General features: G+C 40.9%; 1 protein-coding gene across 3 annotated transcripts in view; it reads left to right on the top strand.

The window, feature by feature from the left end:
• Positions 1-25,162, top strand: part of TFEC (transcription factor EC) — a 106,406-nt gene that overhangs the window by 73,156 nt on the left and 8,088 nt on the right. For 2 of the 3 annotated variants that reach the window (XM_040343780.1, XM_040343778.1), the window contains exons 4-6: positions 5,401-5,521; positions 13,338-13,394; positions 17,383-17,458. In XM_040343780.1, coding sequence (XP_040199714.1) covers positions 5,401-5,521; positions 13,338-13,394; positions 17,383-17,458 — 254 coding nt within the window. The remainder of the gene's footprint in view (positions 1-5,400; positions 5,522-13,337; positions 13,395-17,382; positions 17,459-25,162) is intronic. The other variant, XM_040343781.1, reaches the window with a different exon arrangement.

Genomic DNA, 25,162 nt, shown 5'->3' on the forward strand with positions numbered 1-25,162 from the left:
AAATCTTTTTTAAACTTTTTTAAAGTTTTTATAAAGTTTTTATTTATATATATATACACATTTCACACATCTCTCAAATTGTTAATTTATTACTATTTCATTGTGAGCATGTACCCACTTGTTGGCTAGTGGTGTGGTGCTCCTATACCTAGTGTTTGTTGCAGATATTGGAATGTAACTTATGATTGTGATGCTATTTATCTCTTGGTGTAGTTTGGGACATGTGACCGATAGTTTTGTTCTGATCTATATGTAACATTCATATGGTGGAATATTTTGCATATATGTGTTTCAGTAACCTTATATATTTATATTTATTTCTTAAATTTTAATTTTGGTTTATGTGGTAGAAATACCATATGAAAACCACGGGATGCTGTCTGCATATGTTAAATTGATGAGTCTGAGCTGCATGGATGTGTCTGTAGCAGATTCTGATATAGACTACATTTGTTTTTGTTGTTTGTATCAAGACAGCGGTTTTAAAAGTTATTTTGTCTCAATTTGTATCATATTAAAACTTATTATTAGACATTTATGTAAACCGCAACTGGCTGAAAATGTTGTGGTGTATCTGCAATGATGTAGTCATTGGTGCCTCCCCATTGGTCCGCTCGCGCTGATGCGAGTGTGTGATTGGCTATTTATAGCCATAGTAAGCCCCAGTCACACATTGACCCATGATTAAGTCACGTGTCTAGTGACGATACGCGTGGGGGAGGAGCTTGAGTGACGGGACGCACGGAGGTGCCGGATGAGGAGCCTGACAAGCTGAGCAGCTTACATGCACACACGCTGAAGCCTAACTATTACCGGGGATTCGTGAGTGATGTTCTGAGTGTTGTGAGACGCTGATGTTTCATTAACGGTATCACACTATCGGTCTTTTCTCTGTCTCCCTTTCTTTGCATATCTGAATACGTGAATACCTGGTGGAAAGCACTTTTTTGACCTGACAAGTTTGATCATTTCATCAAGCTGGTGATATCTCACACAATGTGCGCGTGTGGTTTGGCAAAGTGTTTCTGAGTTGCCTTCAGGATTACAGCAACAAGGGACAATATACATATAGAATTTGGAACTATATTCTTTGTATCAATTTGTCTTTTTCCTCCAGTAATTTTTATGTGTTGACACCTTATTTAATCAGTTGATTTAGCGCATTATCTTTTTCACAATTTTGCTTGGTTTTAGTTCACCGTTATAATTGCTGCTTTTTCATTTATTTATTGATTAAGTGATATAATTAATTTTCACTATAGTAGCGCTGTAGATCTTTCACATATATATTATTGATTCATTAGTTTTGCTTTCCCCATTTCCTCTGTTGTAAAAGGAAGGGACCGGCTCACAGATGTAAACACACACTGTCTCTCTTTGACAAATCACAGCAATGCTGTTCACAGTGACTGTGAACGGAGTCTTCCGATGATGGACTAGTTTACTGACATTAACTATGGACTTGCTCCCTGGAGGCTATTTTTGCAGTAGTGTAGTGGTTAATAGTAGGGTTGTCCCGATACCACTTTTTTGAGACCGAGTACAAGTACCGATACTTTTTTTCAAGTACTCGCCGATACCGAATACCGATACTTTTTTAATGTCATGTGACAGTGGCAGTATTTTTTTTTTTTTTACTATTTTTTTTTTTTTACAGTGATTTTTTTTTTTTTTTTTTTTTTTTTAGGGGGGGTGAATTGTCAGTGTGTTTTTTTATTTTATTTATTTTTTTACATTTTATTTATTTTTTAATATTTATTGCAAATTTTTATTTTAATTTTTATCAGCCCTGTTGGGGGGCTTTGGTGACATTTCAGGGGTCTTAACAGACCTCTGACATCTCCCCTTTAAGACAGAGAAAGGGACTAGGGAAACAGATTCCCCAGTCCCTTTCTCAGCAGCTTCAGCTGAAATGAATGGAGGGAAGCTCCTCCATTCATAAACTGAAGCATCGTAAACACAGGAGGTTACGATGCTGAGTTATATGAATGAACAGAGTCGGTGACCACCGACTCTGTTCATTCGGAAAAGGTAGGAGCCGGGCTTAGCGGCTCCTACCTCCGCTCTCCCCCTGACAGATTGAGGGGGGAGAGCGGCACGGACGGGGGGAAAAGAGAAAGGGAACTGCATGGACGGGGGGAAAGAGAGAACGGGACGGACGTATGGGGAAAGGGGATGAGAGAGAACGGGACGGACGGGGGGGGGGAGGAAAGAGCACTGCATGGACGGGGGAAGGGGAGGAGAGAACGTCACGGACGGACGGGGGAAGGGGAGGAGAGAGAACGGGACGGACGGGGGAAGGGGAGGAAAGAGCACTGCATGGACAGGGGAAGGGGAGGAGAGAACGGCACGGACGGACGGGGGGAGGTGAGAGAGCAGCACGGAGAAGGGGAAGTGAACAGCAGGGGGGGAGACAACACTGACCATGGGGGAGAGAAGATTTGCAACTCCCCTGCCCGCTCAAGTATCGGGTGAAGCATCGGGAGCATTTCCGTACTTGTACTCGGGGAAATGCTTGGTATCGGTCCCGATACCGATACTAGTATCGGTATCGGGACATCCCTAGTTAATAGTATACATGATATATCTTATACTGTGACTAAATACAATTTATGTAAGCAAAGTAGCTACCTCATCAGGTAAATAAACTCACAAAAATAAACACAACATGCCTGCCTAGGTATACTGTACATACAGTGCATTGAAAAAGTATTCATACAAGTCTGGAGGGAGGTTACTAATAGAATTGAAGAATCCTCTAAACAAAAAATCTCCCTCACCCCTCAGATTTGCCTTCTGTACAGTGATGTCCCTGACATCCCACTCCCCTGTACCAGACTCCTTCACTCGCTGTGCAGTTCAGTACAGTAGATGATAGCACTGAATTGGAGATATGGGGAAATAATATGGTCACAGGTGCTAGATAGAATGGAACTTTTGAAACTTTCAGAGAGAATATACCATACAATCAATGATAGCCTACATATATTTGAGACCAAATATATGTCTTGTGGTTGCTCTATTCACTCTTACAACACTTCGACCTTTTACGACGTATCGTCATGTACCTTTTTTACTTTCACCTCCATAGGTTTCAATCACTGTAAAGTATTCCTTTATTACCTTGCATGTTACTTTAATCATTGTATACCGTTGAAAAGATTGTATGCTCTTTGCAAATTATCTGTATACCAATTTACGTACTTCAATAAAAAACTTTTGTAAACAAAAAAGAAAAAGTATTCATACCCCTTGAAATTTGCCATTAGAAGTCATCTAATTAGCAAATAGAGTCCACCTGTGTGTAATTTAATCTCAATATAAATACAGCTGTTCTGTGAAGCCCTCATAGGTTTGTTAAATAATCTTAGTGAACAAACATCATCATGAAGGCCAAGGAACACACCACACAGGTCAGGGATAAAGTTGTGGTTCAATCCATCATCTGAAAATGGAAAGAGAATGGCACAACTGAAAACCTACCAAGAATTGGCCATCCACCTAAACTGACAGGCTGATCAAAGAGAGCATAAATCAGAGAAGCAGCCAAGAGGTCCATGGCTCTGAAGGAGCTGCAGAGATCCACAGTTCAGATGGGAGAATCTGTCCACAGGACAACTATTAGTCAAGCACTCCACAAATCTGGCCTTTATGGAAGAGTGGAAAGAAGAAAGCCATTGTTGAAAGAAAGCCATAAGAAGTCCAGTTTGCAACTTGTAAGAAGACACATGGAGGACACAGCAAACATGTGGAAAAAGGGTGCTCTGGTCAGATGAGATCAAAATTATCTTAAAAGCAAAATGCTATATGTGGTGCAAAACTGACACTGCACATCGCCCTGAACACACCATTCCCACCGTGAAACATGGTGGTGGCAGCATCATGTTGTGGGGATGCTTTTCTTCAGCAGGGACAGGGTTGATGGGAAGATAGATGGAGCCAGTTACAGGGCAATCTCAGAAGAAAACCTGCTAGTCTGCAAAAGACTTGTGACTGGGGCGGAGGTTCACCTTCCACCAGGACAACGACCCTAAACATACAGCCAGAGCTACAATGGAATGATTTAGATCAAAGCATATTCATGTGTTAGAATGGACCAGTCATGGCCCAGACATAAATCCAATTGAGAATCTATTGCAAGACTTGAAAACTGCTGTTCACAGATGCTCTCCGTCCAATTTGACAGAGCTTGAGCTATTTTGCAACATTTTGAAAACCATTTATCATTTTTCTTCCACTTGACAATTATGCGCCACTTTGTGTTGGTTTATCACATAAAATCCCAATAAAATACAAAATATATTTACATTTTTGGTTGTAACATGACAAAATGTGGAAAATTTCAAGGGGTATGAATTATTTTTTCAAGGCACTGTAGTATGGCATTTATAAATACTGTAAATATTGTAACATGTTACAGCATCTGCAGTTCCCTCCCTGCTGTTCCCCTTCACTGTGACATTGGGCCAGGGTTCTGCTCCCCACACTCAGTGTCACCTTTTCAAAACAGCTTGGCCGTGCAGGGCTCCGCCCACATGGTCGTGTCAATTATTCTTAAGTTCTCGTGAATGAATGCTACTGCGGCTGATGGCTTGTAGTTTTCAATGAGTTGCAAGAGCACTGAGGGCCCTTGTACTCAATTGACCTTCCTGCTCTCGGATAACTGTCTGCCCGTACGAGATACTGACAGACAGCTATGCTGATAGTCTGCAGGAGCTGGACATTGCACCCGCCATCTGCTGATCGCAGGTGCAATGCTCTGCAGGCACCTTAGAAGCAAAAATAATAAAAGTAACATTTTTTAACTGCAATCCTGTATCCTTTAACTTGTTTTTGTTCCTACTGTCACAGGAACGGGAAGTGAGATGAGATCTTTGCAATTGGGTCTTGGCCATGAAAACTTGACAAAAATATATATTCTTCCCAAGTGTAATTAAAACTAAAAAAGAAATTGGGCTTTAGAAGGGAGGTATTTTTTTGCAGGTTCCCGTTTAACAATCCACTTCCCCCACAATATATGCTATGCATATGTGTAACCACACTTTTGTTATATTTGCAATATTACATCTAGCTAAGAACAAAATACAGAGGTGTTTTTTTAACTGACGAGGAAATAAATCTCACAACTAGGTTGCATTATTTTTCAGCAAGAAATCAAAATTTCCCTTTACAGAATGGAAGAGTAAAATAGAAATTCAGATTTTGGTAGAACTTTCTGTTTGTGACAAATTTTCTCTCAAATGTTCATAACTGAGATCTGCTTATCTGGTATTTCCCTCACCAAATTGCATTTAACCACCATTGGAAGAACATTTTCAATGCTGATATAACCACATTTGTTAATTTCCTATGGAAATTATTATAACATCTTTTACATTCTTTCTCTTTGTTCTCTTTCAGCATTCCCTATCTAATAATATTTTGGATGTTTACAATACTGATCAAGACATTTCAGGATCCAGTATGGTGCTGTCCAATACATCTTGCACAGGCAGTAATGGTGTAAAGAGAGAAGTACCAGGTAATGTATTTGTACTGACTCAAAAGCAGATTTATCCAACATGGCAAAAAGTGATGTGAAAAATCCAGTAAATCCTAGCAACCTTTAAGAGTAAATTTTCTCTTCACCTTATTTTAGGGATTTCAAATCTCTGATGGTGCTTCGCGCTAGTGCTTTCTGCACACCATTATTACTATTTGCACTCGACCAGAAAATATGTGAAAGAGTTTTATGTACATCTACCAATACAATTATTGGTAATTAAATATAAGGAATAGTTTACACCACTTTGTGAATATGTCAAAGGCTAACTAAAGGGGATAATGGAAAATGAAAAATGCACTTCAGTCACACCGCATTGTAACTAATAAACATTTGTTGGACAAAGCACGAACCAAGCTCGATATCATTTGCTGAGTCTTCTGAAAAGCTACTTTGCAGATCCAAAAACTATGTCAAAGCACATAAACTGAATACTCTCTATGTACATAAAGTCCATAAACTCAACCACACAAACAAACAGATCAGACTGAAAATGGCTAAAGACACTCCACGAGTAACTTTGCCCTGTTAAAATATTACAGGTGTTTCAGAAACACATATCTGAATTATACATAAGAGCTGGGGACTTCTCTTTCAATTTGGCTGAGTATGTAATTTTTCCCACTTTAACAAATGTTTTTTTTTACACCTCTGTACTCAGCGCTGCTGTACTGATCTTTACTCAGGAGTTTGCAAGATGCCATAGACAGAAAAGCATTTTATTAGAGAACAGTAAAAAAAATTGCATTTTTTACTCCCATGTGCAAGGGGCCTTAGACAGCCCTATGACCATGCAGGAAGTTATGCAAGCCATCAAAATCCTAAACCCACATAAGCTTACCCACTATGTATTACAAAAGATTTGCTGATACACTAGCTCTGCTTTTGACAAAGGTGCTTAACAGACACTTGAAACAGGATATTTTTTGACAAGAATTCCTAATGGCAATCATCAACATGATTCCAAAACCAAACACATGTGAACAACTTGGTCAAATTATAGACCAATTTCCCATATTGAATTTGGATGCCTGTCTCCTGGCTCTATTTGCACTGTATAATGAGACACTGGAGATTTGGCCCTCACTCCACAAGGTGAATCTCATTACTTTATTCTCACCTGAAGGCTTACCTGAAATACTTGGGGTACAAATTGTACTAAAATACTTCCCAATAGCCAGAGGCACAAGGCGTGGATTCCAACTACTGCCCCTTCACCATAGAGCCATTGACGTGACCTATTAGGTCTAACATCTTACTTTTTCTCTCTTCTTCCCACATCTCCATACCAAATCTCTTCAACATCCTTGACGGATTTGTCAATATATCTGCATTATCCCCACTTTCTACAACAATCTTTTCCCTTTATTTGGGAATGCCACCGCTTGCTATTTATCAGCATATACCAAAAAAGTTAAACAGTTGTCACCAGAACAAATGTTCCTATTGAAAAAACCCTTTAAGATCCAAGTGTTTTGTAGAAAAGCTGTTGTCCTCCTGTGACAAATTAGGCTGTTGTAATTTGTGTTTGGTGGATGAAACAAAATTTTAGCTATAACAGTAACCCGTTGTAAACACTTTACATACATGCATGTAAACAATATGGCAGTTGTAATATTATTGGAATTGTACTAATACAGATTATTGGTTCCTACAATGGTGGACAACATTTTAATTTCAAATAAAATGCAAACAATAGCCTACAATAGAGCAGGGGAGGGTTGATCCAACATTTTGGATAGAGCAGGGGAGGGTTGTAACCCTTGTCAGATATTTTTTTCCCTATCTGTTTCCCATTGCAGAGATTTACCTTTACTTCCCGTCCTATAGCCAAATAGGAAATAAGAGGAAATCCCTGCAAATTAAGGGAGTTTTAGGGGAACCCCCAGGTCACCAGAACTAGTGCGCCCATTGGAAGATATCCCCTCTATTACTTTTCTGGGGACATCCCACAATTTGGTATTTTCGTTTACTTTCACTTTCAATGATAATGGTAAACAGGACTAATAAATAGGCACAGACAGCAATAAAAAAGTGTTTTAATCCCTCTCTCAGGCCTGGACTGGGATAAAAATTTAGCCTTGGACTTCATCCAGACCAGCCCACTTTAATTGTGTAAACATGCACAAAAACAAGTGAAGTGGGAGGGCTAACAACATTCAGGAAAATTGCTACAGCCTCATTGGCTGGAATTTCAGAAATTGGCATTGCTGCACAGCCATTGGCTGCCTTTCAGCAATGAAGCGATACCTGGGTTAGGCACTATGAAGTGAGGTGATGGGCAGTGCGGATGACAGGTCAATCCTATAACGGCCGGCCGGAAGAACCCCCCCCCCCCCCGGCCAGCCAACCTCACTGGCCACCCAAGCCCCCCATTCACTGGCCATTATCCGTTCTATTTTATTTCTCCTATAGGCAGTACAGCTGTGCTCAAATTAATGGGCCGCTCAGCCATAACTTTGACAGGCTGTCACCAAAACTGGCCAGCTGAGCCATCGGCCCACCGGGAAACTCCCTGTAGTCCCAATGGCCAGTACATTCCTGCCCTCTCCACTCTAGCCAAAAACTAAGAAATGTTTTGCCTTTAGTTATACTTTAAGACCTGCAAGTTTATGAGATGTTATTCTCATCTTCTAGCTTCATTAATTAGTTCATAGTTACTACTTCAGTACTTGTCAGAACTCACAACCAAAACACTTGTTCTGAGCAGAAATCAGGAAACTAGAGTATGAAATTAATGTCCTGGAAACTTGTAGGTTTTAAAACAAGTTAGCAATGGTAGCTTTCATATGTAATATCCACTTGCCAATCAACAAACTGGGAAAATACTTCATTACTTTGACGTTAAATGCTGGAGTTATGGCTGCAACTATATGCCATATCCCCGATATAATTTTTTTCCTCAGGCCGCAGACTTTCTCAAAAACGTGGCCCGAGCGTCGGATTCACAACTGGGTCACTTGTAGAAGTGGTGGGAGGGGTCACCCGCTGCTTTCTGGTCGTGGCTGGGCATAGAGATGAGCGAAGGAAAGATGGCCTCTCTATAGCCTAGGAGGACCAGAGCATCCTAATGCTGTCACTTCTGGTTCCGATCACATTTTTTGCTTTTAAGGGTAGAGGAGAGATGTGGGGTCTTTTAGACCCCAGATCTTTACATAAAGAGGACCTGTCATGCTATATTGTTATCGCAAGGGATGTTTACATCCCTACATTCTTTACAAAGGAATATCAATAAAAGTGGTCAAAATTTAAATAAAAAATAAGAATAAAAAAAATTAAAGTGCCCCATCCCTGTGTGCTTGTGCGTAGTGGTGAATGCATATGTAGGTCATGCCGACGTATGCAAATGGTGTGAGGTATCGCTGCAAAACCTCTGAGTGAAGGCAATAATTCTAGCACTAGACCTCCTTTGTAACTGTAAACCTGTAGACATTTTTAAAGCGTCACCTATGGATATTTATAAGTACCGTAGTTTGGCACCATTCCACGAGCAGGCACACATTTAAAGCATGACATGTTAGGTATTATCTTTCATATTATACAAAAAAATTGGAGTATATATTATGCTTTTTTTTTTTTTTTTTTATTAAAGTGTATTTTTTTTATTGCGTTTGAAAAAACACTGTGCAAAAATTGTGTGACATTAAAAAAATACAATGACCGCCATTTTATTCTCTATGGTCTCTGCTGAAAATATATATATAATGTTTAGGGGGTTCCAAGTCATTAAAAAAATGATCCTAGTAAATGTTTGTGCAGATTCCCCCAGGAGAATTTTTTTTAAACCCATAACAGGGGCTAAGTGGTTATCACTTTTGCCTAGAAGCACTAGGGTCATCCGTTAAAATACCTGCCTGGAGTTTGCATGTTCCCGTGCCTGCGTGGGTTTCCTCCCACAAAAGACATGATGGTAGGCTAATTGGTTACTGTCTAAATTGGGCATAGTATGTGTATGCTTGAATGTGAGTTAGAGACCTTAGGTTGTAAACTCCTTGATGGCAGGGACTGATGTGAGTGTACAATATGTATATGTAAAGCGCTGCATAAATTTACAGCGCTATATAAGTTATAATAATGTGCTGCAAGTCCTTAAAATTATGGCCAACAGGAATAGGAAGTTCAATAATCCACCCATGTAAAATGGGGGAGTTGCATAGAGCAGTCATAATATCACTGAATTGAAAGTTGTTGAACGTAAAACATTGGGAAATTTTAGGGTCAGTTGCTTTTCTTTTATCTTTTCATTTGGAGGTTGATTTGAGTTCAGTGGTCAATTTTATCACAAAGAAAACTTTTGTTCTGCAAGCCTTCCCTTTGGAAAAAAAAGGGGGGTGATATTTTGGGGTTTTCATTTCTTTTGTGGATTTTTATATTTGTATTTGATGTTGACTTTTTGTTATGTTTTGAGTGCTTATTGTGCAATCCATATGTTACTGTACTATAGCAGCCACTAGCGATAATCGAAGGTAAAACCTGGCATGATAGTTGTACCCAAGTTTTGATTGATCCTGCTGAACCGGCTGAGATTGGAACTGTGTATGGCCTGCTTTAGTGAAGGGATGTAAATTCAATTTGCAAATTTTGTCCAATCACATGCAAGGAAAACAAAAAGATTTATTTTTGCTTGTGCATGATTGGATAGTGGAAGTCATCAGAGCTTCAATTTATTCACTAAGCCAAGGAAACATTTTCTTGCCTATAGTACCTTTTGGTCTATTATCCCTGATTAAAACTATCTTGCTACTGGCCAAGTTTACATTAGTGTATCCTTTGCATTATCGTAAATCCTATAGTAAAGCCTCAACCTTTTTTCTTTTTCTCCTTAAAATATCCCTGCTGCTGGTCAATTTTACACCACTATATAGTATGCAATTTCTTGAGAGATTTTGAGAGATAGAAATTGGTTAGCGGCAGGATGGTTTTGCATCAATAAAAACAAGTATAGCAACTTTGAACTACAGTTCAACCAATGAAGTTAAGTTGAATTGGTAAAACAGAACCAAAAAGCCCACCTCTATACTACTCAGAACATAGCATTATACAGCATCACATTTTTATAACAGCCCAAAACTCCAAAACAAGGAACTCAGGCCATGCCTATGGGTACGTGAGTAGGTTCATGCAAATTTGTTTTTTCTGCCCCTTTCATCAGCCAGTCATAACACTATTACGATTTGATGAAAAATCATGTGTTGCCATTAAAACTACCTGAAAAATATTTTTTCAAAACTGAAAGGATACAGATTGGAGTGTTTCTCTATGTAAGAAAGATAATTGTGAAAGAAAAAAATCAATTCCACAGTCAAATATGGCCTGCTAGTGTATGCTGTCCCTGTGATTATTCAAAAAAAATTTACTTCAACATGATGTCCCATACAGATTTAAGGTTTGTGTATGTATGTATGTTGCCATCCAAGCCACATGAAAAAACCCTCTCCACACTGTATAGAAAAATGTATACAATTCTCTATTTTTTATTTTGCATTAGTACATGTCCCCTATGGCAGTTTCAAGCATCCCTTGCATTTTTTGCTAGCTTGCCATTTAGCCCTAAAAATATCCAGCTCTATGTTTGGGTTCACCAAAATTCAACATACCATTGTGGAATTGAACCCGAGCATATCTCCCTATAACTATACAGCACCATCAAAATAGTGCTTTTTGCTCATGAATGATACTAATAATCTATAAAATGACAGCTGCTCATTTTTAAAGCCAGCTATTTTAGTAAAGACAGATCAAAGATCAACAAGCATGTTTACTCGGTGCTCTTAGTTTAGAAACTTATGAACAATAGCTCCCTTGTGCTCATTATGAACATCATGCATTTTTCAAATCAAATTATTTTGGGAAACACAAGATTCTTTCAAATGTTGGCTTCAGATCAACTGCATAAATTAATTATCTCCTATTAAATGCGTTTCATGATAGAACAAATGGCTTTTTAGAGCTTACAAAAAATCCATTCAATAAGTATCTATATTAGCGGATTAACAGCTTGAAAAGTTACATTCAATTAGTACTCAGCATTCTCAAAACCCTTTACTGTTTATTAATGTCATGGAATTGAAACACGAGTTCCTTCAGTAAAAATATGTAAGAAATCTGATTAGAATTGAACTAGGGAATGCAAGAAGCCAGAGCTATGGCGGGATGATTAAATACACTTTGTGTAAGGAAACAAACTATAAATCTGACTATCTGCCAAGAAAAGCTATTTTTTCCCCCTTCCAATAGTTTTTGCATTTAGATTAAATGGAAATGTTAACCAAGAGAAGTTGTGTTATTTTAGGGTTGCTTTTTAGGGAATGAAGAAGAAACGCAAACCACTACTATAGTCATATTTTGTGCATATTTCTGCCTTATTAATGGTTTATTCATACTGAACCATCACAGTTTTAATGCCATCTTGATTCTAAAGCTGGTCATATATGGATTTTTGGATGGTTCAACAAGGATCAGCTGAATTTTGATCCATGTGTGGCCACTGTGGTTGAACAGAAGTTTATCTATCGAGTTCAACCACCCTGTCTGTATATTTTTACTCAATCAGCACTGCACGCAATAGGCAACTCCCTGCCATCAGAATACAATGACACAGTGGAGGATTCCCACTTCTACATTGAACTGATCCACATATGGCTTGCTTAAACTGGTACTAAAGGTTCATTTTTTTTAAAATAACAAACATGTCATACTTACCTCCACTGTGCAATTTGTTTTGCACAGAGTGGCCCCAATCCGTCTGTTCTGGGTTCCCACGGCGGCTCTCGCAGCTCCTCCTCGCATTAGCTAACCCCCTCTGGGAAGCTCTCTCCCGATGGGGTTACCTTGCAGGCACGCTCCTGTGTCATACACTCGGTGTCCATAAACGCAGAGTATATGACTCGGCCCCGCCCCCCCGGGGGCCCACGTCATTGGATTTGATTGACAGCAGCGGGAGCCAATGGCTGCACTGCTATTAATCTATCCAGTCAAAGCCAGGACTCTATGGAGAAGAGGATGCCGGGTACGTGCTGAGCAAGTGAACTGGCTCAGGTACGTATAACGGGGGGGGGCTGGGGGGCCCATTATTGCCAGGTATTTTTTCACCTTAATGTATAGGATGCATTAAGGTGAAAAAACATGAACCTTTACAACCCCTTTAACCCTTTTAAAAAAAACAAAGATATTTTATTTCGGTCAGCCAGTCATTACAGGATTTTCTTCAATATTATCAGAATTTACTTATAGTAGTACTCCTAGCCACTCGTTGCTTGCTTTACAATTTCAGCAGGACTCCTGAATGTCATATTTCTTCTGTAGGTGGCAAATGAAACGTCTCTGCTGTAACACTTGCTTGTTGGCAGTTCCATTACTGTAATGTGAAGGGAGGAAGCTGGGCAAAGCCAGGAGTAAACCAGCAGCTTTACTTGTACACCAAATTGATTTTAGATTGCACAAAGAAAAGTTTTTTCCATATTTTACTATTCGGCAAATCATTCCTTATTTCTCTTCAATAAGATCAACTGGGAAATTAATGTAATAATAAAAAAAATATATATATAATTTTTTGGCCAGGCACAGCTGCGTTGACAAATTAGCAAGCTTATTCAAAAAGAGGAAAGCTCAGAAACCAAAAGTAGCCAATACAATTTACCTTTCACTAAACTCAGTTCTGACTGTTTGGTCAAATACATTTGGAGGACCACTGTTAAGCAAAATCTGAGATAATATTTGATATACCAATCATATTGTGTATTTTATTTGTTACACATGCGTAAGCTTCCTGTATTAATGCTGACATTTTTGTTAGAAACAGATACAAGAACAATGGCCAAAGAGAGGCAGAAAAAAGACAATCATAATCTTAGTAAGTATTGCATGTCTATCTCCAATTGCAGGAATAATTCAGTGACAATCATAACTTGTTGATAGCTCATCTGAAAATATAATGATTATGCATTAATATTTAAACTGCTTATAGTTAAACAGAAATATGTTTATGACTTGAAACTATCAAATCTTTTATCTGGCCTTTGGGCTTTTAAAAAAGGTCAACAGAATTTGTCATAAGGAATAGTTAATGTCATCTGACAAGAGAGTTTGAGCTAGATTGCAGCAGATGAGTGGCAGAGATAGAAAGGACCAACTTCTATGGTGACAGAGACAAATGTCAGAAACAGGTATCAGTCATAAACCCTGTGGCAAATTACTTGTCTCTGTTCACCATATCTTTGTTATAAAATGTAGAATGTACTGAAATAAGGGGTTAATCTGGTATCTGTATTATGGAATACATTTGGTTATTATGCGGTTTGTGTTTTAAAAATCTAACAGGTTTAGTTAGTGCATGAACCCACAGACTAAGGGTGAAATATTTGAACAAATCAATGTACATATTTGGCAGAACACCAGGGATCTTTGAATAACATCCAAAAGTTTTTATTCAAGGATCACATGCCTGAGGAAGTGGTCCTGCGTGGCCTTTAAACATTGCACTCCTTGAGTAAAAACTTTTGGAGGTTACTTGAAGATCCTTTTGGAAAATATTAGGGTTTTCCCCGATACCACTTTTTTAGGACCGAGTACAAGTACCGGTACTTTTTTTCATGTACTCGCCAATACCGATTACCGATACTTTTTTAAAAAAATGTAGCCATGTGTCCCCAAATGCAGCCTTGTCCCTAAATGCAGCCATGTCCCTAAATGCAGCCTTGTGTCCCCCAATGCAGCCTTGTCCCTAAATGCAGCCTTGTGTCCCCAAATGCAGCCATGTCCCTAAATGCAGCCTTGTCCCTAAATGCAGCCATGTCCCTAAATGCAGCATTTTCCCTAAATGCAACCATGTCCCTAAATGCAGCCATGTCCCGAAATGCAGCCTTGTGTCCCCAAATGCAGCCATGTGCCTAAATGCAGCCATGTCCCTAAATGCAGCCTTGTCCCTAAATGCAGCCATGTCCCTAAATGCAGCCATGTTCCTAGATGCAACCATGTCCCTAAAAGCAGCCATGTCTCTAAATGCAGCCATGTCCCTAAATGCAGCCTTGTGTCCCCAAATTCAGCCATGTCCCTAAATGCAGCCATGTCCCTAAATGAAGCCCTGTGTCCCTAAATGCAGCCTTCTGTCCCCAAAGAGAAAGCCAAGCCCCCTGCCCCCGCCGCTGCCGTCTAGTTGATCGGCGCTCGGGGAACATAACAGCTTTCATTTGAATAGCTGTGTGTTCCTCGCCGCGCCTCGTCATATATAGACACTCCCCTTTGCTCGGGCACTTTGATAGACAGATCACCCATCCAATCCTGGGAAGGGTGATCTGTCTATCAAAGTGCCCGGACAAGGGGGAGGGGCTATATATGATGAGGTGCGGCGGGGAACACACAGCTATTCAAATGAAAGCTGTTATGTTCCCCGAGCGCCATTCAACTAGACGACAGCGGCGGGGGGGCTTGGCTTTCTCTTTGGGGACTAGGTGGCAGCGGCAGCAGCTCTCCTCTCCTCCATACCCGAGGACTGCTCTTCTCCGCTCTCCGCCCGCTCTTCACCCACTCTCCACCCCCTCTCCACCCGCTCTCGGGGGGGAAAGCATCGGGAGCATTTGCGCGAGTACAAGTACTCACGCAAATGCTCAGTATCGGTCCCGATACCGATACTAGTATCGGTATCAGGACAACCCTAGAAAATATGTATGCTGGTCTCAGTAGTGTATTTAGGTTTTGTGCTGCCCTAGGCCTGACTAAACTCATGCACTCCCTAATTTAAATATGACCCACCCCTTTCTGTCAAGGCCACACCCCTTGATTTTTAAGACCCACCCTAAAAAGTTTTGAGTGTAAAACGGGAGTATTCCTGCACTATTATGGGTAAAAAGAGTTTCTCAAGGGTGCCGCAAACACAGTAAGGGTCAAACACTACCCACGAAACAATCACAAAAAAAAACAAATCGTGGTGTTGCGCTCCCTCATGAAATAACATATAAACCTAGATATATGAATGCAGAGAGAATAAATTATATAAAATTATATAAATAAATATATAAAGTGCTGCTGTGCTGCAAACAAGTGACTACAGGTGCAATGATATAAAGTGCAATGATAATAAATATTCAAAAATTGATAATAATTCGAATAAAAAACAATGCGTGTAGAATTAGAAACACATGGAAATAAAGTCCATTGTGAGTGTAGTGCTGGTGAATCTCAGAAGGGGAAAATCAATTCCTCTGGATCCAGGGTGCAGAGTGTAGTGTTGCTGGTACTCTGTAACAGTGAGGCCTCGTACACACGACCGAGGAACTCGGCGGGGGAAACACATCGTTTTCCTCGTCGAGTTCTTGTTAGGCTTGTCGAGAAACTCGACGAACCAATTTTCTCCATTCCCGTCGAGGAAAAAGAGAACATGCTCTCTTTTTGGCAAGACGAGTTCCTCGACAGTTTCCTCGCTGAAAAATGTACACACGACCGGTTTCCTCCTTCTGCCGAGGAAACTGGTCGTGTGTACGAGGCCTCACAGATGGCACTGTGACTTCTGTGAGAGGTGGCTCTTCGGTGTAAGTAACACCCGTGGGTGTACTACCTTCTTACCTTACTGCTGTAAGGTAAGCAGCATTGAAAGATATGGTGGAATGCTAGGTCCTTCGAAGTGGGGGAGGGTCCTTCCTTCTCCAGCATTTCCAGTAATATGTGGATGCGGGATGGGGGGGCCTCTTGGTGTAGTACGTTTGGCGTTTTAAAATTCACAATTTGATTTGTTTGAGAGTGGGTACACTAGTTCTGAGGGCTTGGGGGGGCAATGAATTCCCTTAATTTGCATAGATTTCCTCTCACTTCCTGTTTGGCTATGGGGCAGGAAGTGAAGAGAAATCTCTGCAATTGGACAGGGATGGTAAAAAATAAACCGACAGGGGCTATAACCCTCCCTTACTCTATCCAAAATGAAAAAAAAAGTGTTGCCTATAGTTCTACTTTAAGCACACATTTCTGATAATTTGATGGAGCGGACTAAGAAGATATAACCATGCCATTGGTGCAGCAGAAAACATATAGCACAGTGAGGAAGGTTTGTGGTCCAGGATGATAGAACAGTCAAAATCAGAAGCAGAGGGTTGTGGAATTATGGCTGCCCGCATACCGGAAGCAGTGAAGCCACTTTATGGGGGCACTAAACTAATTTGCCCCTCTCAGCCCAGTCCGCCCCATATGACTGGCGCTACACTAACAGTGTATCACAAGCCGGCGGGTACTCTTTCCGTGCTGCCCACTGCAAAGTGCTGCTCTAGGCCTGGGCCTTGTTGGCCTAGGCCAGGTTACAGCGTTGGCTGGTTTGTGATGTTACCAGTTTCCAGGTGGCTGTTGCTGCAGAACACATCTCCAGTCCACCATCACACTGCAAAAGTTTCCTGTGGGAAGACATTTTTTATAGTGTGGGGTGGGACTATGAGCACTGAGCCATGATTGGGCAAAGTCATCATGACAGTGCTCTGTGTCCTGATTGAGCAAAGCCCAGAGGCCAGGTTCATTGCTTCATCCATTTAGGGCCATAGAATGCACTGTGAAGTGCGCAGTGCATTGTGGGGCGCTCAATGGGCAAACATCCCTCCGAGTGCCCCGCAAATGTGGGTGTTTGCCAAATGGGTGAACAGGCGATGTTTGGGAGGACTCGAGCCCGAGCCAAATCATTTGCCCAACTCTCTTCAACAGAAACTGATCTAACGATTGGCTTCTGTTTAACAGAGAGGGCTATACACAGATCAAAATTCAGCTGGTTCCTGCTGAACTGGACAAAACCATATTCATAGATAGATAAATGCTCAATGTACTAATATCGATTAACAAACCATTATTAAAATGTATTGTTTCAACAGTTGAACGACGACGACGCTATAACATTAACTACAGGATTAAAGAACTTGGAACAATGATCCCAAAGTCAAATGATCCGTGAGTACAAAGTTTTAATGTGTCTGCAGCTGAAGAAAATAGAAGATACATGTTTTAATTTATAACTTGTATTCTTAGCATGGAGGTTATACATTTTCTAGAAGTTTTGTCTAAGCAAATTGTAAAGATTGCAAACTTAGAACCTTCAATTATTTTAATTTTTTCCTTGCTCTTACCTACTGAATCAATTTAATAAAGAAATAGAGTCTGGTCACTTTGCAAGGGAATTTTCCCCAGAGCTTAGTTAATGTGGTGAGATTTCAGTTTTGCAAAGAATACCCAAACGCATTGAAGAAAAAAACAACAACGAATGTTTGCTTGCACTGATTGGAAGATGGAAGTCAGCAGAGTTTCACCTCGTTCACTAAGCTCTAGGGCACACTCCCTTGCAAAGTTCAACATCCCTTGTAAAAATATGTTTGCCTTTAACCACTTAAGCCCCGACCAATATGCAGCTAAATGCCCAGAGGTGTTTTTACAATTTGGCACTGCGCTGCTTTAACTGGTAATTGCGCGGTCATGCAATGTTGTACCGAAACGAAATTTGCGTCCTTTTCTTCCCACAAATAGAGCTTTCTTTTGGTGGTATTTGATCACCTCTGCGGTATTTATTTTGTTGTGCTGTAAACAAAAATAGAGCGACAATTTAGAAAAAAATACAATATTTTTTACTTTTTTCTATAATAAATATCCCCCAAAAATATATATAAAAAAAAAATTTTTCCTCAGTTTAGGCCGATACGTATTTTTCTACATATTTTTGGTAAAAAAAAATCGCAATAAGCGTTTATCGGTTGGTTTGCGCAAAATTTATAGCGTTTACAAAATAGGGGATTGTTTTATTGCATTTTTATTAACTATTCTTTTTTTACTACTAATGGCGGCGATCAGCGATTTTTTTCCGTGACTGCGACATTATGGCGGACACTTCGGACAATTTTGACAAATTTTTGGGACCATTGTCATTTTCACAGCAAAAAATGCATTTAAATTGCATTGTTTATTGTGAAAATGACAGTTGCAGGAGTTATGTTTCACCTAGTGTGTGTTTACAACTGTAGGGGGGTGTGGCTGTAGCTCTGACGTCATCGATTGTGTCTCCCTATAAAAGGGATGACACGATCGATGCAGCCGCCACAGTGAAGCACAGGGAAGCCGTGTTTACATACAGCTCTCCCCGTTCTTCAGCTCTGGGGAGCGATCGCGAGGGGGTGGCTAGAAACCAATAGCCGCCCCCTCATCCCGGATCGCTTCCCGACGATTTCCGACCGCCGCATGTACTGGGGGTGTCCCGATCGGACCTCCGACCCACGTCTGCGGGCACGTCATTCTGCCTGTCCGTGCCATTTTGCCGACGTATATGTACATGCGGCGGTCGTTAAACGGTTAATAAATCAACCCCCTTTATCTGCCATCACACGTCGACCCTGATTTACTGAAGAAAGAAAGCATGTTCACCTTGCAAGGAAATTTTCTCCTTGTGGTGATAATCAGTGCCGATCCTGACCTCCCTGGGGCCCTAAGCAAAATGACATGGCACATTAAAAATGAGAAGCAGGGGGCGCTGACGACAGTGACATGTCACATTAAAGAAAGTTGAGAAGCGGGGGAGGGGGTGTTCTGCTGTCGGAAATGACTCAGCCAGCGAGTTTAGAAACGGGGTGAGGGGGCAAAAATGACTTCTCACCAGGCGGGGCCTCTAGTAATTTGGGGGGCCCTTTGCAGATTTGCGGGGCCCTAAGCGGCTTGCATAGTGAGCCTATAGGGAGGATCAGCCATGGTGATAATTGACTTTCAAAACAATACCCAACTAAAGCAGACTTTTTGCTTGCATGTTATTAGATGTTTCTCTTTATTAATTAAGCTATTGTAAGTTAAAATTTCCTTGCAAAGTAAAAATTTACTGTGCAAAGTAAACTTGCTCAATTTTATTTGTAAATGAGAGTCTATAAAACTTCAGGATATTTGCTTATCTGCCCAGCTAGCTTCAGTGACTCAAGTAAAGGTTGTTTCTGTTTCTTCATTGCATTTTGCAGTGAGCTTTGCCAGGAAGATAGAGGTACGATATTATGTAGTTTAAAACCCAATACATACAGGATACTACAAGCCCATACCCACATCTCGCTCGGTCCAGTGGGGGAGCGCAGGAGGAGAGTAAAGAGTTCCCAATATTGTGTTCCGAGGTATTGATACCCTAAATAGAGCACATTTATGGGAACTCACTATTTATCCATAGACATCTGCAATCTCATCTCTGTTACAGTCACTGTATAATTTCAAAGGATGCCTTAAATCACTAAATCAATGATATGTCTGTTGGTGGTCATAAGCAAGTAGAGTATAATATAAATTAATTAATAGTGCTTCTTTATTCTAAGCTGTCTCTCTTCCTTAGTCCACCTCAAAAAGGTGTGTTAAAAGGGTTGTAAAGGTAAAAATGTTTTCCCTAAATAGCTTCCTTTACCTTAGTGCAGTCCTCCTTTACTTACCTCATCCTTTGATTTTGCTTTTAAATGTTCTTATTTTTCTTCTGAGAAATCCTCACTTCCTGTTCTTCTGTCTGTAACAAAACACGGTAATGCAACACTTTCTCCCTGGTGTGGAGAAAGCCTCTTGAGAGGGTGAGCAGGAGTGTCAGGACACCCACTAACACACAGCTCCTTTCTCTATCTGCAAAGTAGATAGCGTCCTGACAATCCTGCTTGCCCCCTCCCTCCTCAAGAGGCTTTCCCCACACCAGGGAGAAAGTGCCGCATTACTGTGTGTAGTTACAGACAAAAGGACAGGAAGTGAGGATTTCTCAGAAGAAATAAGGACATTTAAAAGCAAAATCGAAGGATGAGGTAAGTGAAGGAGGACTGCATTAAGGTAAAGGAAGCTATTTAGGGATTTTTTTTTTACCTTTACAACCCCTTTAATCCATAGCAGAGAAATGTGCTGGGGAGGTCTCAAGAAGTTAGGCAAATTGGAACAAGAACTGGGTACATTCAGAAGCTTGATCTGGTTGTGATACTATACATACAAGACAGGTACCTTGGAATATAATATTGAGGATGCTTTACTCTCTCCCTGAGGTTCTCCACTGGACTGAGGCAGCTGTAGGTATGGACCTGCAGTCTTCTGTATGTATTTGGCCCTAAAATACATAACATATTTCCTATATTTTCTTGCCAAAGCTTACTGTGAAACATAGGGGAAATAAACATCATCCCTACTTTAGTCGCTCAAGTGAACTGTGTATATGTATATACAGTATATAATTATCGAAAGTATTTTTATATCTTTAGCCCTGGTTCACATTGGAGAGATTTGGCATGTAATTTGACATGTCAAAACGCATGTCAAATCTGCGGCAATTGCCTGCAATGGCACGTCCGAATCGGTGCGACACTGCATTTGCGATTCCCAAAAGTAGTTTGGGGTGCGATTTACATTGACATCTGTGCAGCAACCCACAGAGATGTCTCTGAAATCGCCCAGAAGTCGGGACTGACAGCTGAACTCAAACAATTTCATTCCCTGCTTTAAGCCCAGCTGAACCCTATAATTGAATAAACAAAAAGGCCCGGATTCACATACATCGGCGCATATTTATGCCGCCGTAGCGTATCTTTTTTATGCTACGCTGGCGCAGTGCAGAGAGGCAAGCACTGGATTCACAAAGCCAGTACTGCCAAATCTGCGCTGGGTTTCTTAGGCGTAAGTCGTCATAAGTGGAAGTGGGCGTGAGCCATGCTAATGAGGCGTGACCCCATGCAAATGATGGGCCAAGCGCCAGATAGCTACGAATAACGAACGGCGCATGCGTCGTCCCGTGGACGCATCCCAGTGCGCATGCTCAGAATCACGTCGGAACGAATGCCTAAGATACAACGGATCACTGCCTACGGTGTGAACGTAACCTACGCCCAGCCATATTTACGTACAATGTAAACAATGTAAAATACGACGGCTTGTGTTCCCTGGTCCATACCTTTGCGCCTCATATATGGGGAATAACTTAACGTCGGAAGTACGACTTACGCAAACCGCGTATATTATGCACCAGGCGCAAGTACGTTCGTGAATTGCCGTATCTCCCTCATTTGCATATGTGCCTAGAAAATCAATGGGAGCGGCAAATACGCCCAGCCTAAATATGCGCCCACGATACGCCGGCGTAGGCAAGTTACGTCGGACGGATGAAGCCTATTTTCTGGCGTATCTTAGTTTGTGGGCACGGCGCACAGATACGACGGCGCATATTTGCACTTATGCGGCGTATCTCGAGATACGTCGGCGTAAGTGCTTTGTGAATCCGGGCCAAAGTGTGTAACTTAGGGGAGTTTTTCAGAGGTTAGTTTACTCTCTGAAACAGAGGATGCTCTATCTACAAATGTATGATATTAATTGTTGTTTTGCTTTATTTTGACAACTTAAAGTGCTTGTAAACCCTTACAACACACTTTCACCTTCAGGTAAGCCTAGATTAAGGCTTACATGTAGGTGCTGCAAATATCTCCTAAACCTACACGGTTTAGGAGATATTTACAATTGCCCATACAAGGATTTCTTCTGCGCATGCGCCGATGTACGATATACTTGGATCACATTTCCTGCATTCTTTGGAGGTCTGCCAAGTAGAGAAAGAAATGTTTCCTTGAAAATAGCTCAGTTTCTCCTAGGTCCTTCAAACATGTCATATAAAATTAAAGTAACTCCTACTTAGTCACAACTGTCTTTCACTGAAACCTCTGATTGAGCCATCTACTAAACAAAGCAATAAGTTATTTCTCCGATTCATTGAGTTCTGTGTGCATTTTTTTACATTGATCACAAATTGTATTTTATTTATTTATTGCAGGTACTAATATAGAGCCATCAATTTACACAGCACTTGACTTTACACATATTGTACATTCACATCAGACCACGCTCTTAAGGAGCTTACAATCTGAGGGCCCTAACTCACATTCATACATACACATACTAGGGCCAATTTAGACAGGAGCCAATTAACCTACCAGCAAACCAGAGTACCCGGAGGAAACTCATGCAGGCACAGTGAGAACATACAAACTCCAGGCAGGTAGTGCTGTGCATGGTATTGCTTCGTCAGTGATCTACTAGGACCCCCAGATCCCTTTCTATCCTCAAATCCCCCAGAGTATCTCGCCCTAGTGAGTAACTTGCATGTATATTTAAAAAAAATTTAACATTAAACCTGGTTTGCCATATAGCTGCCCACACCTTCTTGTAAAGTTGTTACATCCTGTTGTGAAGTTATTGTGCTGCCTAGTTTTATATCATCAGCAAACACTGAGATAAAACTATTTATACAAACATTAAAATTATTTATGAACGATTTGAACAGAATTGGTCCCGGGACAGAGACCTGGGGTTCCCTAATCACAACTACATCCACATTCCTTTCTCTATCCAAATTACAGCTTACCTCCTCATAGAATGTTAAATATTGGTCTGGCAAGAATGATCTTTCATAAATCCATGTTGGTTACTTCTAATGTTATTTCATCATCACATTTTTGAATACAGTCCCTTATCATTCCTTCAAGTGGTTTTCATACTATATTCTTTTTTAATCCATAAATGTTTTAAACTCTTGAAAACAAGAATTTTCAAACCACCATGCATTATCTTTAATTGATGGACTTTGTGTTTTGTTTACAAGATGTCCTTTTAAACTGCTCACACTTTCCTCCAGGAAAAAATCTGTACCCCTCACACAAAAAACTGGCTGCCCCAACTTAAAAGGGTAACTCCAATACTTGTATCTTTTTTTTTTAAACCTGCTTAAGAGCATACAGGCAAGCAGTAATAGAGCAGGTTGTTGGCTGAGTCATTCATAGCCATTTTGATATGGAAATACCAGCCTGCATGCCTAATGTGCCAGGTTGGTATCAATGTGTGTATAAATGGTGAATGTATGCCATTTTTCGCAGAATTAAAAATAGACTTGAAAAACGTAACATTAATAAATCACCTGGACCAGATGGCTTGCACCCGAGGGTCCTTATTTTTACGAACAGCCTAATGACTGGAATGGTACCGGCTGATTGGAGAAAAGCCAATGTAGCACCAATATTTAAAAAAGCGCAAAATGTAGAAACTGAAAGGATCAACAGCCGCGCCTCCAAAAAAAACCTTAGGTTGTCTTTAGTTTAAAAAAATTGGATAAAAAAGCACTACAAATAACACCAAAGGGTGGAATACAGCCTATGCGTTTCACACTGCGATCAGTGTCAGCCATGACTAAGCACTGATCGCAGTGCAAAACGCGTAGGCTGTATTTCACCCTTTGCTGTTATTTGTAGTGCATTTTTCATCCAATTTTTTAAAATAAAGACAACCTAAGGTTTTTTTTGGAGGTGTGGCTGTCCATCATTTCAGTTTCTAAATTTTGCCTTGTGCATTGCCGGCACTCCTGGTCTCCTGAGCAGCTACTGATTGTCCAGCAGACCCACCTGGAGTGGTAATTTCTCTTTCCCTTATTTAAAAAAGGGCCAAGATACATCCCTGGCAATTACAAACCAGTTACCCTAACATCAATAATATGCAAGCTCTTGGAGGGGATGATAAGGAACTATACTGTATACAAGATTTTTTTTTGTATAAACTTTTTTTATTAGACACGGTCACAGCTTTATGAACATGGAACATTATGTGCTCAACGGTGACAACATTTTCATTGTTCAGCAACAATAATAGAAGGCGAAACATATGGAAACAGAGTAGAATATAACATTATGAAGGTTATGCATATATTCAGAGTACAGGGCCCTAGCGCTCCTGTCATCTAATTGTTGCTGGCATAAGGACTTGGTTACCTATGGCGCAGTAGCCAACTAGGCCCACTGTCCCTTTATTTAACCCATCACCTACACTGTGTCCATCCCACCCACTGGGGGAGAATGTGGTGCAGGGTCTGCCCTAGAACACCCCTGCCCGGGCTCCACACCGGAAGAGGGGGGCAACCAGAGCCTCCTGCTAACCTCCTCCAGCGCTTTACCCGACCTCATGCTGCACCCAAGCTCCCGGGGCCCCATGTGACGGACATGCTGGTCAATGACCTTTACCGCTTCACGTTATCCTAGTCATCTTAGGGTGCCTGGCATCAGGCCTTTTAATGTCAAAACCCTCTAGCGGCAACAACTAATAAGCAGAAAAGGAGGAGAAGGAGAAAGAGTGTGAGGGAGAAGAAGAGAAAAAAAAAAGGGAGGATGGGGCAGAGGATTGGAGGAAAAAAGACAGGATCTCACCTTGAGTTTATGAGGATTTGACATGGCCCGCTCCGGACCATCAGCCGCCAGGCAGCCACCCCTCCTGTAAAAAGTGAATGTGCAATGCACGCAGTCTATGCTCCGGTCTGGGGGTGCATATTGTTGACTATCGCCTAGGTTGGTCTGAGTGAATCAGTGTTGGGTTTGGAGGCCGGGGCCGAGGACCCCAGCAGCAGGTAGAGCTCCAAAATCATTAGCAGGATTGGTTCCTCCGCTGTGAACAGCCCCTCAAAAGGTGTAAGCAGTTTAATATCTCTTATGGGGCTACCATGTACCTCAAAATAGTGGTGCAACTGTCTGTATCACCATAAGTTCAACTGAGGTCTCCCAGTCCTACCCTCCAGAGATTCAAAGGGTATCATTTTGCCATCTCTCAGCAGTTTACCACAGCTGGAATTATTATTATTATTATTATTAAACAGGA

The sequence above is a fragment of the Rana temporaria genome, chromosome 3 (genome assembly GCF_905171775.1).
Source record: "Rana temporaria chromosome 3, aRanTem1.1, whole genome shotgun sequence".
Lineage (NCBI taxonomy): Eukaryota > Metazoa > Chordata > Amphibia > Anura > Ranidae > Rana > Rana temporaria.